This window comes from Chanos chanos, chromosome 1, assembly GCF_902362185.1.
Source record: "Chanos chanos chromosome 1, fChaCha1.1, whole genome shotgun sequence".
NCBI classification, from domain to species: domain Eukaryota; kingdom Metazoa; phylum Chordata; class Actinopteri; order Gonorynchiformes; family Chanidae; genus Chanos; species Chanos chanos.
This window is the reverse complement of record NC_044495.1, coordinates 49,206,906-49,223,059: the sequence shown is the minus strand read 5'-3', so window position 1 is coordinate 49,223,059 and position 16,154 is coordinate 49,206,906. Positions and strand designations below refer to the sequence as shown.

Sequence of the window (16,154 nt, the reverse complement as noted above, 5' to 3'; positions counted from 1 at the left end):
AGCAAGTTAGCCAGTCTGTGCAGACAGACTGCTTGCTACTGGCCCATAATCACTCACCTTTAAAGACCATCATTATCAGTCTCGCAGTTTTGAAGCGTAGGGGAGTGTAAATGTAAGCTGGTTGAGAACGCGTTTGAATGTTAGGGAAACCACTAGTTACTTAGCTTTTCCCTTAAAATAACACTAGAAAGTTAGCTAAGTTTAACCCTTCGATTCTGTGTGTTTTTGGATCTACCATCAAGTGACGGGGTCTGAGGCCTGTCATTACTATACAAGCGCCTCAGGTATACATATTATCTATACGCATTAAGTAATCTTAATCGCTGTCTTAAATTGTCCAGAATATCCCACTGATCAGAGAGGATTTGAATCTTTTTTTTTTGCAGCCATTCTGATGTAACAGGACAAACTCCGGTGTATACTCACAGGCTGCAATGGATTGCTCTCCCGACCAAGAGGATCCACTGGATCTAAGTGGCGGCGCTTTGAATAGCTGCCCCCCCGCCGGAGTTTCTGATGGGGTAACACTCGCTCATCTGCTGAGGTAAAGAGTTTGAAACTCCTCACGTATTCAGAGAGCTAGGTAGACTGATTTGGAATCTCTTTCTATGAAATATATGAGTAAAATATTGCATATTGCAGAATTATTGCAGAAAACAAAGTTCTGCTGAATAATGGTAACAATGTGATGTACTTACCTGACATTTAATTAGAGTTGTCATAGAACATGTGTTACTTCATCTAGATGCGAAATTCAGGGAACTCTACAGTATATGTTTGTTATTACAATGTGTATGTTATAATATCTTTGTCCTGTTTTGTTTTGTCAGGATGAAAGACAGCATGGCAACCCAGTGTTTTGAAATGGCAGTTAACCTCAACATGGGTATGTATATATTCATTTGATTATGGCCATTTGTCTGTTTCTGCAGTTTTGTGTATTATTGTTGAATTTTCACACAATCCCATTAAAACTGGGCACGTTTCAGCATTGGGCATGTGTCACAGATTAATGAAATTTCTTTGTATTTTTTGTTGTATTTGTTTCTTCTCAGTAATTCACTGTTCACACCAGCTAACTCTGCATTGCCCACAGACACTGACCAGCGATAAATCGATTGTTATGAAAATATTGTTACTTCTTACATGTTTAGGTGTAAGTCCATGTGATGGTAGGATACAATGCTCGTCACCCACAGAACAATGTTGCAAATGTATTGCTGATCTTTTTATTATATTGTTTATGTCACACTGGTCATATGGCCTCATCATTTGAGTGACTTGGATAATTAAGTATATAATTAAATGAAGTCTCGGGAGTATTTGTTGAATCGCAGGACATGAGGTAAACCCAGGTCTTGGGGTTTAGCCTTTATTGGTCCATGTCTTTTGGACTGAACCACACTCCAATGATTATCTCATGAAAGATAAAGTTCATTATAGTTCTGCTTGCTTAGAAGCATATATTTTCATTTTAATCAGATGTTAATGTTTACATTTTGCTTAAACAGGAAGAAACAAGAAGTTCTGTGATGCCCAGGATGCAGAAGCACATTTGTGAGTGTATTTTTGTTTGTTTGTTTGTTTGTTTTGCCTTTTTTATTTATTAGTATTTTTGTACCGCATCCTCATGTACTGGTTGTATGTATGTATGAACATACAAACAGTACATGCATGTATCTTTAATGTTTGCATGTATCTTTCCATTTCACTACTGACAGGTCCAAATATGAAGAAGAGATAGAAGAGGCTCGAGTTTCTCATTTTAACAAAACACTGGCATTGAAAAGGTCTGTTTATTCTGCCTTCTTTTGTGTGATACGGTCTTCATCAACATGAACACTACTATTTGTTTTTTGTTTTTGACTGATAATTTTGGAGGGCAGTATTACTTGACCTTTGAGTTATTCATCTGTTTCTTTCTGGGGGGTTTTGTATGTGTGTGTGTGTGTGTGTTTGGATGAAACATGTGTTTCAGGATGCAGATCTGGAATGCGCTGTCTGAGAAGCTGACCCAGAGTGACTCAGATGACAGTTCAGAGGGGTGAGTCATAGCATGGTACCAAACCATTTTTTAAAACCAGGAGCAGATAGCTGGCATTGCTGAGAAATGTCTAAATTTGGTTTTGTTTTTTAGGTCATTGAAAGCTCTTGCTGGTCAGAACGTAATCCTGTGTGAAAAAACAAGAAAAGTTTTGCAGGTGAATGAGGTGATATAGCATAGAGATTGAAAATTGGGCTGGTTGTTGAATGGGAAACAACCCAGTGCTACAGTAAAGATGATAAGGACTGAATAGATCATTGTAATAGTACATGAACCAACTGTATTGTTCTCGTTTTTAACAGGAATCCCGAGAACTGCAGGACCAAATTACAGAGCTGCAGAAGGAGAGACTTGGTAATTGTCTTCATTTTTGCCTCATCTTTCACTTTGAGCTGTCAAAACTGAAACTTAGGGCTCTGGTCTGTGGTTTTCTCTCATGGAAAAGGCAGACGGTCACAGGAGGACAGTCTAATGACTGTCACTCATCTCTCCCACTCACATGACTCCTTACAGGATTACAGTTATGACAGAGGATTGGCTTTCATCTCATAAAAGCTCTACATATCACAGTGAAACCATACTGAATGTCAACAATGCTGTTATGTGTGTGTGTGTGTGTGTGCGTGCGTGTGTGTGTCTCTGTCTGTGTTTTATGTTGCTATCACAAATGAGGGCTTATTAATGGCAACAAAATAACATTGCCATTTTGCCAGCACCATAAAATGACACCCATACATCAGCACTCTTTAACAGATGTAAGACATCAGATCCAGAGGAAAAGATGCTGAAGATAAGAGTAGCTGGTGACTGTGACTTTGTATGCGTTTAGAACCGCAGAATAAAGCCCTAGAGATTTTTGTTTTGCTCACAGAACTCAAAGGCCTCATAAAGAAGAGAATGCAGGAGATGAGTGAGCTGAAGAGGATGAAGGAAAACCAGGGCGAACTGCACAAACAGGCTGTGGAAAGAGCCGAGGAGGTTCTGGAAAAACACCAGAAACTCGCCGCAATATCCCAGAACGTTCTACGGGTACGTATGTATTTGTTTAGTGGCGTCACTGTGTTTTACGCATTAATGTTTCTGTAGCAGTGTGTGTGTGTGTCATTCTTGCCATGTTATCAATGTTTTTTTTTTTTTTTGGAATGAGCTCAGACTGTCGTAAATATATTACTTATTCTCTGTTGTCTTTCCAGGGGCTCATACTAGCCAGCAAGGTGAACTGGATAGATGATCCCAAACTGAAAGACATTGCAATGGGCCTGGAAAACCTCCCTAACTGAACAGCAACGAACAAAATGAAAAATGTTGTATAATTATTTTTGTAATACAGCTTTCACAGTTGGCACAAGATGTATATAGGAAGATAATGAATATTTTGTGTAAACCAATCAGTGGCACAGTCTCTTGTTACTACATCTTGTAATCCGTAAAATGTTTTTTTCACCCAGACATTTGATTTGTTTTCTTACTTTAATCTGAAGGGGGTAAACAACCTTTGGAAAACACAAGTACTCAAGTGTGAATGCTTGTTGGCATGTATAGTTTCTGTGGATACATTACTTGTACAATAGTCACCTTTTTATCTGGGAGGAGATTTCCCACATTGCGCTTATTGTGTAATTATACATTAAATGCTTTGCATCTGCTTTTGTAAATAAAAGTGAGTGACATTAGACCCTTTTCCTGTACTCAGACAGGCTATTGGCCTAGGGGTGCTGTGTGTCTAGTAAAAGAGCTCATAGCAGAAGTGTGTATTTCTTATCTTAGAATGAACTGATTTCACTTAAATTTAATTGTATTTAAATTTAGTCAGTTAACTTAAATAAATGTTCATGTAATTTTGCAGAGCAAGACTTGTATCATTTTATGATTAGGACCCCATTTGACTTCCAGCTGCATTGGAACTTAAAATGTCCCCATATGCAAGTTATGTCAAATACAGCATCAGTTCAGCTGCTTTATTTTAACACATAGCCTGTTGTTTCACTCAACCAGTAAGGCACTGGTAGAAGTCCTAATCTTATGAATAACATGATTTAATAGACATTAAGAATACAAAAATTATTTAATACAAAAAAAGACAGAAAACCAACATAAACAAACAATATTGGGGGAGAGTTTTAGGATCCAGTCAAAGTTAAATTTTGACCACCTGACCAGCTAAACAGGGACTGACTCTCTTCTTCTGGGCCTCTGTTGAGCTCTGCTGGGCTTGGATGAGCAGTCTTCCGTAAGTCCCGCCCACCTGTCCTTTGGTGAGACGCCCAGGATTGACACATACACACCCAATCACATCCTGAGAAAGGAAACCGGTAATTCGATTACCGCCTTTTTACAACCAGTTTCAAGTACTTTAGAAATTTCAATTTTTTTTTTCATTCCATGACACTGACATGTATAATAATTGAGAATTTCCAGATTGTATAACTGTAGATGAAAATGTGTAGTTGACAGTGTTATAACTGTAGTTAAATGGGTGTAGCTGGTAGTGAAGTCACAGGATTCACCTTAATGAAGTACCGGAGCTCAGATGGGACAATAAGCACATCTGGTGTCAGAGGGATTTGTCCGTACTGCTGGAACTTCTCATAATCCATGTTCATCTCCTCCACTGGAGGGTACAGGGGGTAGTAACTGAAGAAAAGAGGCAGTTTGAGTGAAGTGGTTTGATAGAGGGCAGAAAAGGGGAGTGCAACTCTTCCAGCTCTTAGTGCGAAGACTAGAGCATTGTTCCTTAAGTTTCTTAAAAAAAAACCCTACACACATCCACAACTTATCTAAACTTACCTTCTCTGGGTCAGTATGTGCTTCATGATGCGTGAGAAACGGTCAGAACCCGAGGCACTGAAACATTGAGAATAACGTAAGTTAATGAACAAAATGTGCAAAATTTACTTAAAAGACATTTGTTTGATCATTCAGATATGAATGCAAGCCACATCAGAGTGTGTTTATGGAAGACAAACTAAAAACACTGTGAGACCATGTAGATTTTAGTCCCTGCTTGTCATGAGTAAGTCTACCACCATCCTTCACCTACAATACCACAGTCACTTCATGTCTGCTCTGATTGGTTCACAGAGTCACTTCATGTCTGCTCTGATTGGTTCACAGCAGGAGGAGATGAGACAGAGCCCAATGGGCTTTCATTGTTCCTTCATTAGACTCATCCTTTTTATTTTTAAACAATCTTTATAGAGTACCAGATTGTTAATACACATTTTGTGTTTTTGATGCATATACACCTTTTTACAGAGTGTATATTAAAGTTATATTTTGGTAAAGAGCCCTCTCCTATTGAAATTTATGATAAAGGACAAAACATTGTCTGGAATAGTTCTTAACTTGGAGAAATGTGCTTATGAACAAAAAAAATGCTATGACAACTAAGTAGGAAATCAAAAAGGGAGAGAATGAAAATCGTGTGCAAAAGATAAACAGGTAAAATTTCACTTGAGGTGATTAAAAAGAGAGAGTGACATGACTGAACATATAATAGTACACAGTAAAGATGAAGAACACCCAACAGTACAGGTAGTGTTTGAACTTAACATATTTTTTTTCCTCCAGTAATTTGTACTTTTCTTCATCATTTGCCATCGTCACCCATTTCCACATTAGTAAGACAAACACAGATATATCCCCAGACTTGTTTTTGGAAAACACTGTGACTGTAACCTGAAAAACAGCAAGTCGTGTTGATGCTTTACTGTACTGAGTGTGACGGGTTCTGAATCAGACACTTACCTGCTGATCTCCTCAGCGCTCATGTGAAAAAGGATATCCGTAGAGGTCACGCCAAAGGTCACGCCGTCGATGAGCAGGGTGCAGGGGTCAGGCACCAAGGTCACTCTCTGAAACATCGGAACGGAAACTGAATTCAATTTGCACAAGAAACACGACCATAAAGAACTGCTTCATTAAACTGAACGAGAGTTAAAGAGTGTTGAGAGCTTTGTCTGACCTCCATGTCGTCTTTCTTCAGGTCTGGCAGGACAAAGGGGGGCTGGGGATAAACATAGTGATGGTGGATGTCTCTTTGGGACGGTACAAACACCAGCTTACATTCGGTCCTGTGAACGAAGACAGAGGAGGAAGAAAAAGTGGAAAGAAGGGATCAGGAAAATAAAAGCAACTGCAAGTCGTTGGATGACAGAGTAGTAAACGGATAAATGAATCCTTCCATAGACATGATCCTTATAAAACTGGCTTTAGACGTGAAAAGACTGCGGACAGAGCTTGGCAAAGTTTGTTCGCTGGAGTAAATGAATAAACTGGGGTGATGAATGAAGGACTGACCCTCTGGTTCCATCCACGATGCTGTCCACACACCGCGAGAAAATCATTTCAAATGTCTCCGATACCTGGGCTTTCTGTCAAACAGAGACAGTTCCCTGTCTGTCAGTCAGATGTCTGAGACAACATGTCATGTGCTTGTCATTTTAATATTTTAGAAAACTAATCTGAAACTATTTTACCTCAATCTGTTCATGTTTGGAATCAACGAAAGGACCAAGCTGTGAAAGAAACCAAACCAGATTAGAGTCACATCAACAATCAGTGCTTTATCCATCCAATTCATGTAGATATATCTAGACACTAACAGGTATTATTCTATCACTGCCAGATAACAGCTACAATATAAAAAGGAATAAAATGATTGGTTTAATGGTCTACCTATTAGCCAATCACTGAGAGGTAAGATCCAAAACAGAGGAATCCAAACTCACTCACAGGTTTTCACTGCATTACACTATTCTCCATTTATTTTCAAAGCCCTTATCATTTTGAAAGATTTGTCCTGACCATAAACAGAAAGCCACACCCTATCACAACTTGGCAGTACAGTCCTAATTTACAGTAATGAATCCATTTGTTCAGCAGGTGCGAATATATTCCTGGGCCATACTAACCAGTATGCAGACATCAGGGCGGTCTCTGTTAATGATGTTTATCAGGTCAATGAGAGGGTCGTAGGTCAGGCTGTCCGAGGGCGTGTACGGCCCACACACCACCAGCACCATCAGGGGCTCCACCTCTGACAGGAAACAGAGAGACACCAGCAGGAGCCTGTTAGTTTGACAACAGTGACTACTGTGTCATTTCCTTAGCTTGTGCTCAACAAGTCATACACTCAGTGATTGGTCGAGCAGTTGAACCAATGAGCCAATCACTGGCCACTTCATTGTTTTGTATGAGGTAATAAGGTTAACATGTGGGGAAAAAATGGAGTGAATCTGCAGAGGTGTAGAGTGTTTCTGTAGGTATGTGCTGTGCACTGTGGGAGTGTTGGGTTTAACACTGTATCAGACTGTGACCAGTGTACCGTGTGTCATATAAGAGCCCCGTGAGGAAAGATATGACTTTTCTTAATCTCTGCTCACCCTCATCCATCTCCTGTTTCACTTCTGCTGAGTAAAATGGCAATGGAACACTCTGTCAATGAAAACAAACAGCCAAGTCAAATTACAATCTGAGTAGTGCCAGTCACTCTCAATTACTGCCTCATTTAGATCATCTGGAAAGATTTTTTTAACACAAAAGACTCTACAAGATATAACTCTGAGATAATACATACCGATAATTTCTTACATTCACCTTGCTCTACTGACAAGCGATCACATCAAACGAATGTAGACTGCTTACAAAACAAAAGACAAATGAGAATGCCACATTTATAACTCACCTCACAGAGCTTTGAGGCAACCAGTTTCCTTCCAGTAGTGTTCATTCCCTCCATGATAACAACCTGCGACAAAGAATATTAATATTTATCTATCATACTGCTGCTGTCACAGACAACACTTCATATCACCGAAAAAAAAATCAAGTTTCTATCTTTTTTTTCAGGCTTCATCTCACTGAACACAGATAAAAGATCTGTGTGTGTGTGTGTGTGTGTTGCGAAAAAGACAGTTTAATATAAGGCTCACCTGTCCGGGGAAGAGGGAGTACTCTCTGAGTTCAGACAGGTCAACAGGCACCTGTCTGCCCCCCTGCTCTTGCCCCGCCTCCAACAACACCGAATGAGCGTTTAGCTTCCCATTACTGTCACAACACACCTGGCCCAGGACCACCACACTGTCCTATAAAGGTGTTTAAACATACACACACACACACACACACACACACACACACACACACACACACACACACACACACACACACACACACACAGCAGAAGAGATAACAGACTGTAAAAGATGTAGGTCACAGATCTGTAATGTACACATATTTAATGCAACTGAACCAATCTGGCTCCTTAATCTTTTTATATGATGGAGCTATAGAGCATGTCTCTCTCTCTTTCTCTCTCTCTCTCTCTCTCTGTCTGTACCTGTGCAGGCAGTGAGACAGGTGAGAACTCCTCTATACTGAAATGGGTCCTCAGCTCTTCTCCCAGCACTTCAATCTTCTCAGTCAAGACTGGAAATGAAAAACCCATAAACCCAGCAGTGAGCAGTCAGCAGTCTGCATCCAACACTACCCACACCACAAGTCTTACTGCCTCTTCTCACTTCATACAGAAAGATTGTGGCATAAGACAAAACCAAAAGGGGCCTGATCATCTTTCCACACGGGCAACACTCACATTTCCTAAACAGCAACATGACCATTTCTTACTGTTTTCCATGCGCTAACAGTATCGACAGATCCTAACAGTGTGAAGAACCTCACTTTGATGGAGTACGTTGATTCAGACTCTGAAAGGGTACAGCACTAGACACGTTCTCTATGTGTCTGTCCAGAACAAACTCACCGTCGCGGATGTCTCGGAGGCGCTGGAACATGTACTTGTAGCTGCTATGGAGCGAGTCCTCACGACCCTCCAGCAGCTCCACCTTCACTGGCTCTAACCGCTTCTGTCCGCTCCAGCGCGGGCCTTGGACCGCCCCGAACGTGGACACCACCTCCCCTCTGGCACTGCGCATGCTGTATTTCTGAGATGGAGTGGCACTGATGGCAAAAACACACACACACACACAACAGTGTGAGACACACAGGATGAACAAAACCTAATCTTTCATTCAACAATGCGGCACATTCTCACCTCTAGTCCCATTGACAATTAATACATTTTACCTGTAGCCCAGCAATGATCACATCTGATTCTGAGACACTGGCATGTTAGACCAGGGGTGTCTGCACTAGGCATTAACTATAATGAGCTGTGCAGTGGAACTCAAAGACTGGAGTCGTGAAACGCTGCAGGAGCAAACAGTATAATTTCTCTGGGTATCTCTTTTTGCCTGCTGATTATCTGTAGTGTTAGTGAATGTAAGACCCATGTGTCAATGTGTGTTGTGTTGTGTTAGTGAACGTAAGACCCAGGTGTGAGTGGGTGTTGTGTTAGTGAACGTAAAGCTCATGTGTGAGTGGGTGTTGTGTTAGTGAAGGTAAAGCTCATGTGTGAGTGGGTGTTGTGTTAGTGAAGGTAAAGCTCATGTGTGAGTGGGTGTTGTGTTAGTGAAGGTAAAGCCCATGTATGAGTGGGTGTTGTGTCAGTGAAGGTAAAGCTCATGTGTGAGTGGGTGTTGTGTTAGTGAATGTAAAGCTCATGTATGAGTGGGTGTTGTGTTAGTGAAGGTAAGGCTCATGTGTGAGTGGGTGTTGTGTTAGTGAAGGTAAAGCCCATGTATGAGTGGGTGTTGTGTCAGTGAAGGTAAAGCTCATGTGTGAGTGGGTGTTGTGTTAGTGAATGTAAAGCTCATGTGTGAGTGGGTGTTGTGTTAGTGAAGGTAAGGCTCATGTGTGAGTGGGTGTTGTGTTAGTGAAGGTAAAGCCCATGTATGAGTGGGTGTTGTGTCAGTGAATGTAAAGCTCATGTGTGAGTGGGTGTTGTGTTAGTGAATGTAAAGCTCATGTGTGAGTGGGTGTTGTGTTAGTGAACGTAAAGCTCATGTGTGAGTGGGTGTTGTGTTAGTGAAGGTAAAGCCCATGTATGAGTGGGTGTTGTGTCAGTGAATGTAAAGCTCATGTGTGAGTGGGTGTGGAGGAGGTACCTGGGAGAGAAGCTGGAAGGAGACAGGAGTAGTCCAGGGCTGATCATACGAGCGGCGCTCCTTTTGGACTGGGGGTGTTCTGGAGTGGTCAGGGCTCTTTTCTGAGAACCCTTTCAAAACACAACGCAGAACAACATACTCACATTAAACCATGTGTCAGAGACCACAGAACCATTATTAAAATACATACACATGTAACTGAGCCATTGGGTGAACTCTCAGAAGTTTGACTGACCTTGCCTGGTGTGGAGTAAGAGTCAAGCAAGTCCTCCTCCTCCTCTTCAGCTTTGATTCTGAACAGCATGTGTTAAGAAAACATAAAATACACACAGTATTTCTACACCCCATCTCTTACGTACAAAGACACAAATCCTCTTATGGGGTTTCTCTGCAGGTATGCATGCCTGAATCAGTTTATGACATGCAAATATGGTCATCAAATGGCACAACTGTCATCACATTCATATATCTATTTATATCTACAGCAAATCAATGAAATTTTCAACTATATCTTGTTGGTGACCAGATCTTAAGATCTGGAGACCTAACTGGTAAAGTCCACTGGCAAACGTGAAGAGATTTGAAGAGATTCCCATCTGAACAGAAACAAAGGTTATTATGGTTCAGATCATGCAATCCAATCTAACACAGCTCTAATGTGCAGTATGGATACAGCTCCTGGATTGAATTGACATCCCTGGTCCTATTAAAACGGTCATCCTTCTTAGAGGAGCTGTGTTTGCCCTTATTTTTCTTGTTAAGCACCTGCAAGGCACAAAGGGCAAACAGTAAACAATCTTTAAGTTCTTTAAATGAAACGCGCGGCCGTGGAACTTCAAAAGATCTAGAAATAACATTCACAACTGTGTTCACACAATGATCCGAACACATGTCACACATATTAGGCTGAACAAGCAGTACCATCATTGACTGCTCTGAAACGTTTGTGATCTGGAAAAAACAAAAGGGGTTTCAGATAAGGTTCCTCATTCACCCACCTCATACTCAAACTGCTCCAGGTTGTCCACAGTAAGTGGTAATATGCCCTTGGTGGTACTGAATGCCACCCACTCGCAGACAAGATCGTCGATCTTCAATCTGTGACACACACACTGCTCCACCACTGGGAGGGGGAGAGAGAGAGAGAGAGAACTAATGGGCTACTAAAAACGTTATAATTTTCTTCGTTGTGAGAACGCTATTAAATGTTGATCTGAACTGACCAACTGACAAAGACAGGACAAGATACGAATTTGATCTCAAACAAGACTAAAATATTGTTTTTCAAAGAGAAATAAAATGAGCTACTGTACGACACACCATTAATGTTGGTTTTGACAGGTAAACACGAGAAAATGCCAACTTACTTCTTTCAAGTACGGCGTCATCTTCACAAGCAATATCGAAGGTCTGTAGCTCTACTTTTAATGACTCTGCAGTAACCGATGCCATAGTTTTCAACTGAAACGAACTCCAAGATCATTAACCAGCGGCAGAGTCCGAATAGACGCGGGGTTTTAACGAGTGATCCCTGAGTTCAGCTGAAACAGTCCTCCCGCCTGCTAAAGTTTCAGCAGAGCCAGGCTAGATGCACAGCTCGGTTAGCCTACTAACTTAGCTAGTTAGAAATACGCAGGTTGCTCCACTTTCTTTCAATACGTGTTGCAACAAGAACTGAGCTGATACGGAAAAGGTATGCTGAATTTAATCAGCTAAATTTACTAAATTAATTTCTGTGTAATAGGTTAAAAGTCAGTACTGATAGCAAGCTGTCATCTGGTGAGCCTTCATGACCTCCATCATACAAGTTCGGATTGCCGCGAAAAACTACCCGCAAAACAACAGTAAGCGACAACTTCCGGTGGACGTAAACGTCAGTTTAACCATGTTCTCTGCTCCTCGTCAGTAGATGGCGGTACTGGCAGAAGAACAAGGCGTAACAATATCCGAAAAAAACAGTGAGAAAGTACGCACTTCCTTTCAGTACACGTGTGAAAGAAAGCATATTTTGTGTGTTGAAATATTTGTTGAAATTCGCTCGTTTTCAAAATGCCGAAGGTGAAAGCAGAGAAAAAAAGTCGGCAACACCAAGAAGTTAAAAGTCAAGGTTGGTTCGTCATACCGATCTTTCAAATTCGCTGTAGCTTTATGTGTAGCTATTAGACGAAGCAGGCAACTATGTTTTGATCTCTTTTTCAGGTGACAAGCAGGACAAACTTAGTTTTCCGCTCTTGACTCGATGTTGTGCTGGTGTATTTAACTTACTGTCAACTGGTTTAAGTGGTGTCATCGTCTTCTGAAGCAGTGTGATTGTATTAGAAGTTGTCTAACAGTGAACTCTTGTCAGTAAATGATAGTATACCTGAAATGTTGCTCGTATCGTTTCAGGGATTATGTTCAACACTGGTATCGGTCAGCATATTTTGAAAAATCCACTGGTTGTCAATGGAATCATTGAAAAGGTTAGTTATACACACCACAAATTCTTTAACATCCATGAAACGCATGCGTTCTCAGGTGGATGGCTACTACCTGGATTACGTTTCCACAGCACCGCCCAGTTCCAGCAGTGTATTAGATAGAGATGTAAATATAGTTTTGTATAAGGATTTGGCGTGTTAGTAAGATATATGAAAAGTGATTTACGTTTTTCCAGGCGGCCCTGAGACCAACAGATGTTGTTCTGGAAGTGGGACCAGGAACTGGTAACATGACAGTCAAACTACTGGAAAAGGCGAAGAAAGTAATTATTTGACGTACTACTTATAAAGATATGACCACAACATTTTACTTATCGTCCAGTTAACATAGTCACATATACGACAGCATTTGTTTCACGTCCACTGCGTTTTTCAGGTCGTTGCTTGTGAACTGGACACAAGGCTCGTTGCTGAATTACAGAAAAGAGTACAGTGCACGTGAGTACTCTGAACATTTTAAATCCTTATGCTCAGTTAGCTGAATCAGGCTCTGGTATATGGCCAAGTCTGTGTTAGTGTGTGTATTAATGGTACTGTTGTTTTCGATGTCACAGGCCAATGCAGACGAAGCTGCAGATTTTAATTGGGGATGTTTTGAAGACAGAACTTCCCTTTTTTGACGTTTGTGTGGCCAACTTGCCTTATCAGGTACAGTCCAGTGATGTGTTTGACACCCAACAGGTTGTTCACATAATAGCAGATGTATAAAGTGACAGGGATCTAAAGTGGAAAAAAAGGGAAACATTTTTTCTGTCCTTTCCCTTTAACAGTTGTACCATCTAGATTAAGGGTTCACTAAACTAACAGATGATTTTGTTTACGTAAGCAATATATTGGATCTCCTAGTTGAAAACTGGTACTTGTATATCCTGACTGCATTTCACAATCAGCTTGTTATTATTCAGTGAAACTTTGTAAGCAATACAGTGAATCCTGAAAATACTGATGGACCTTAGGGTTTGTTTTTTTGTTTTTTTTTTCAAGCTATGTTAGCCTGTATGCAGAGTTAAAACTCACACAAGGACTGGTTTAGTTTTGTTCAAAGGGGGATTTTTAACTCATGCAAAAGTATGGATGGACTGTAGCAGACATAAACTCAACCACACTGACATTCATGGGAGAATGTGCTACAGACAAAAATGTTTAAATGTATGAACAGGACTTGTGCCCGTTCTTCATGAATTTTTTGAGGTTTCGGTTGTTTTAGATTGCCCTTTAAGACATGGGTATTGTTCAAAGCGTGATATTGATGTGTTTTACAGATCTCATCACCTTTTGTCTTCAAGTTACTCCTCCACAGACCCTTTTTCAGGTGAGGACAAAAAAACCCGAGTGATTTAAAAAAAAAAAAACCTCCCCGACTTGTATTTCTGTAACGTTTTTAAATAAAGAATGGTGTTGGTGTTGTCTCTCTCGTTTGAAAGGTGTGCAGTGCTGATGTTCCAGAGAGAGTTTGCCATGCGATTAGTGGCCAAGCCTGGAGATAAACTTTACTGCAGACTGTCCATTAACACACAGCTGTTAGCTCGCGTGGACCACCTCATGAAGGTCAGCAAACCAGCACCTGGGTTTCAACTCCCTGCTCCCTCTCACAAAATTCTCTGCTGTTCTGGTTTTTTTAAACACCCTGACATGTGGTTAAGTTGTTAATACTCTGTGTACCCGTTTTTATGTAAAGAAACGAGGGCAAACTTATCCCTACAAGTCTCTGTTCACTTGTTAGAAAAAATAATTTGGAGCAGAAGCATCCATTATGGCTGCTGTACATTCAAAAACAGGAATGTCTCACAAAGGCAAGATGTAATAACATTAACTCATTCACTTGTGATTTTAATATCTGACTATGCCTTTATGTTAATCTGTATGCCTTGACCCAAGGTGGGGAAAAACAACTTCCGTCCTCCTCCTAAAGTGGAGTCCAGTGTTGTCAGAATAGAGCCGAAAAATCCTCCACCACCCATCAACTTCCAGGTCAGTGTCGTATCCATGGAGACAGCCTCACAGACAGTTACTGATTAAACTAGAATGACTGTGAATAGAAATGTAAATGTGTGGTACTCACTTGATGTACGTGATGTGTAATGGTTATGAGACAAGCAGTCTGAAAACTTCTATTAACTTTATTTTTGGTAATGAATAGGAGTGGGATGGCCTGGTCAGAATTGCCTTTGTTAGAAAAAACAAAACGCTCAGTTCCGCTTTTAAGTAAGTACAACGTTGAAAATGTTTTTAAAAACCTTCAGACACATTCATGTGTGCTGTTGTAACTGTACAGCAGAACAAAAATATAAATAAGTCACATTCTGTCTCTTAAGTCTAATTGTTTTTCTTTTTCTGTTGATGCGTTGACATCAGGTCTGCAGCAGTGGAGCAGTTGCTGGAGAAGAACTACAGAATCCACTGCTCTGTCCACAACATAGTGAGTGTGATAAACAAAGCCCATCACTAAATGATACCCCTCACACATACACAGAAATATCTTAACCGTCTGTGTCTCTTAAATGATAACGAATTCTTTTTCCTTAATAGGAAATAGCACAGGACTTCAGCATTACCAAGATGATTGACACTGTTCTGCAAGACTCTGGCTTCAGTGAGAAGCGAGCACGCTCTATGGATATAGACGATTTCATGGTGTAAGTTGTATATTTCACTGGTGTAATGAAAAACTGTTAAATGTATTTGATGTGTGGAATACAGGACGAAGTCATTTCTTACCAAAATTCTCAAGCATTTAGGTGCCTGGTTTTGTGATACTGATATCTAAAATATTTCAGACACATTTCAAACCAAATGAAATACTGTAGTGCTGTACCAAATTAGCTTATTAATGTGTAGTTATACTTTTCTGACTGAAATATAATTTATCAACAGGCTTCTTCATGCATTCAACTCAGCTGGAATCCACTTCTCATAAAAAACCTGAGGAAATTGGTCCCAGTCAGCTACCACACTGGTCGCAGGTCTAAGGAGTCTTCAGTGACTGGACTGAAAAGCAGCTGTGTGAAATGGATGTGCATCAGGACTTGTCCGGTTCTTGGTAGACAGGGGACGTTTGTCATAAAAGCTCTGTTTGTGGTGGCTTGCAGACACTGATCAATGGAAGTTTTGCTCTGCTTGTCAAACAAAAGAACTGACAAAGACTATAAGAAATGAGAATCATTTTAATATTTTCAAATACACAGTTTCATGAAATTTGTTCAAATACCTAGATATCATATTGATATCTGTCTAACCCTAACAAACACTGTATAAACTATAAATGTTTTGAATGGCTACAGTAAAATACTGACTTGCTTTGTGTTTTTAGTGCTTTCTCTTCTGGCCTTACTGTGGTATGACTGAGTCTGTGTCATTAGTCATTCTGTCCCTGTGTCCTCACATTCTGTCTGGGCCCTACAATGACATCAAACCAACAATATCACTCACACAGCCATATATGGTCATATTACACCAGATGACACTGAACCACTCTTGTCAAATCATTCTTTATTTAGCCACCGTAAGACGTGGTGCCAACACTGGACAACATTAGCAGAATGTCAGTGGTGTGTCCCTATACATTTGGTAGTTAGTTCACATCCTAATTTTCGTTCTTTACAAATCCAGTCATGTGGTGTAACTTGT

The 16,154-nt window shown here is 40.5% G+C and overlaps 3 protein-coding genes across 3 annotated transcripts; 2 read left to right on the top strand and 1 right to left on the bottom strand.

Annotated features, from left to right (window-relative positions):
• The first annotated feature begins 434 nt into the window (after nucleotides 1-434).
• cenph (centromere protein H) lies at nucleotides 435-3,324 on the top strand. Its single transcript, XM_030764821.1, has 9 exons — nucleotides 435-544; nucleotides 831-886; nucleotides 1,512-1,557; nucleotides 1,722-1,790; nucleotides 1,979-2,044; nucleotides 2,138-2,201; nucleotides 2,347-2,398; nucleotides 2,916-3,073; nucleotides 3,238-3,324. The coding sequence occupies exons 1-9, from the start codon at nucleotides 435-437 to the stop codon at nucleotides 3,322-3,324; spliced, it is 708 nt and encodes a 235-aa protein (XP_030620681.1).
• Nucleotides 3,325-4,181: 857 nt separating this feature from the next.
• On the bottom strand, nucleotides 4,182-11,499 carry pola2 (polymerase (DNA directed), alpha 2). The gene is made up of 18 exons (XM_030786290.1): nucleotides 11,415-11,499; nucleotides 11,046-11,170; nucleotides 10,721-10,812; nucleotides 10,283-10,340; nucleotides 10,048-10,157; nucleotides 8,805-9,001; nucleotides 8,382-8,470; nucleotides 7,978-8,130; nucleotides 7,731-7,793; nucleotides 7,429-7,480; nucleotides 6,958-7,082; nucleotides 6,523-6,561; nucleotides 6,344-6,417; nucleotides 6,009-6,117; nucleotides 5,792-5,898; nucleotides 4,832-4,888; nucleotides 4,552-4,678; nucleotides 4,182-4,340 (listed from the first exon to the last, which is right to left on the bottom strand). The coding sequence occupies exons 1-18, from the start codon at nucleotides 11,497-11,499 to the stop codon at nucleotides 4,182-4,184; spliced, it is 1,821 nt and encodes a 606-aa protein (XP_030642150.1).
• A 552-nt stretch (nucleotides 11,500-12,051) lies between these two features.
• dimt1l (DIM1 dimethyladenosine transferase 1-like (S. cerevisiae)) lies at nucleotides 12,052-15,753 on the top strand. Its single transcript, XM_030779271.1, has 12 exons — nucleotides 12,052-12,154; nucleotides 12,436-12,509; nucleotides 12,704-12,790; nucleotides 12,904-12,965; nucleotides 13,082-13,175; nucleotides 13,790-13,839; nucleotides 13,952-14,075; nucleotides 14,406-14,498; nucleotides 14,668-14,732; nucleotides 14,883-14,946; nucleotides 15,057-15,163; nucleotides 15,402-15,753. Exons 1-12 carry the CDS (start codon nucleotides 12,097-12,099, stop codon nucleotides 15,442-15,444), a joined length of 921 nt encoding a protein of 306 aa, XP_030635131.1. The 5' UTR covers nucleotides 12,052-12,096; the 3' UTR covers nucleotides 15,445-15,753.
• Nucleotides 15,754-16,154: the final 401 nt, after the last annotated feature.

What these genes read in the sequence shown, in the direction of transcription:
- cenph (XM_030764821.1), top strand. Translation starts at nt 435, where the DNA reads ATGGATTGCTCTCCCGACCAAGAGGATCCACTGGATCTAAGTGGCGGC. An exon ending in GGCAGTTAACCTCAACATGG is followed by an intron (nt 887 to 1,511) that starts GTATGTATATAT and finishes TTGCTTAAACAG; the next exon opens with GAAGAAACAAGAAGTTCTGT. An exon ending in GCTGCAGAAGGAGAGACTTG is followed by an intron (nt 2,399 to 2,915) that starts GTAATTGTCTTC and finishes TTTTGCTCACAG; the next exon opens with AACTCAAAGGCCTCATAAAG.
- pola2 (XM_030786290.1), bottom strand. Translation starts at nt 11,499, where the DNA reads ATGGCATCGGTTACTGCAGAGTCATTAAAAGTAGAGCTACAGACCTTC. An exon ending in TTGCCTCAAAGCTCTGTGAG is followed by an intron (nt 7,481 to 7,730) that starts GTGAGTTATAAA and finishes TTTCATTGACAG; the next exon opens with AGTGTTCCATTGCCATTTTA. An exon ending in TGAAGAAAGACGACATGGAG is followed by an intron (nt 5,899 to 6,008) that starts GTCAGACAAAGC and finishes CCGATGTTTCAG; the next exon opens with AGAGTGACCTTGGTGCCTGA.
- dimt1l (XM_030779271.1), top strand. Translation starts at nt 12,097, where the DNA reads ATGCCGAAGGTGAAAGCAGAGAAAAAAAGTCGGCAACACCAAGAAGTT. An exon ending in GCGTGGACCACCTCATGAAG is followed by an intron (nt 14,076 to 14,405) that starts GTCAGCAAACCA and finishes CCTTGACCCAAG; the next exon opens with GTGGGGAAAAACAACTTCCG. An exon ending in CACCACCCATCAACTTCCAG is followed by an intron (nt 14,499 to 14,667) that starts GTCAGTGTCGTA and finishes GGTAATGAATAG; the next exon opens with GAGTGGGATGGCCTGGTCAG.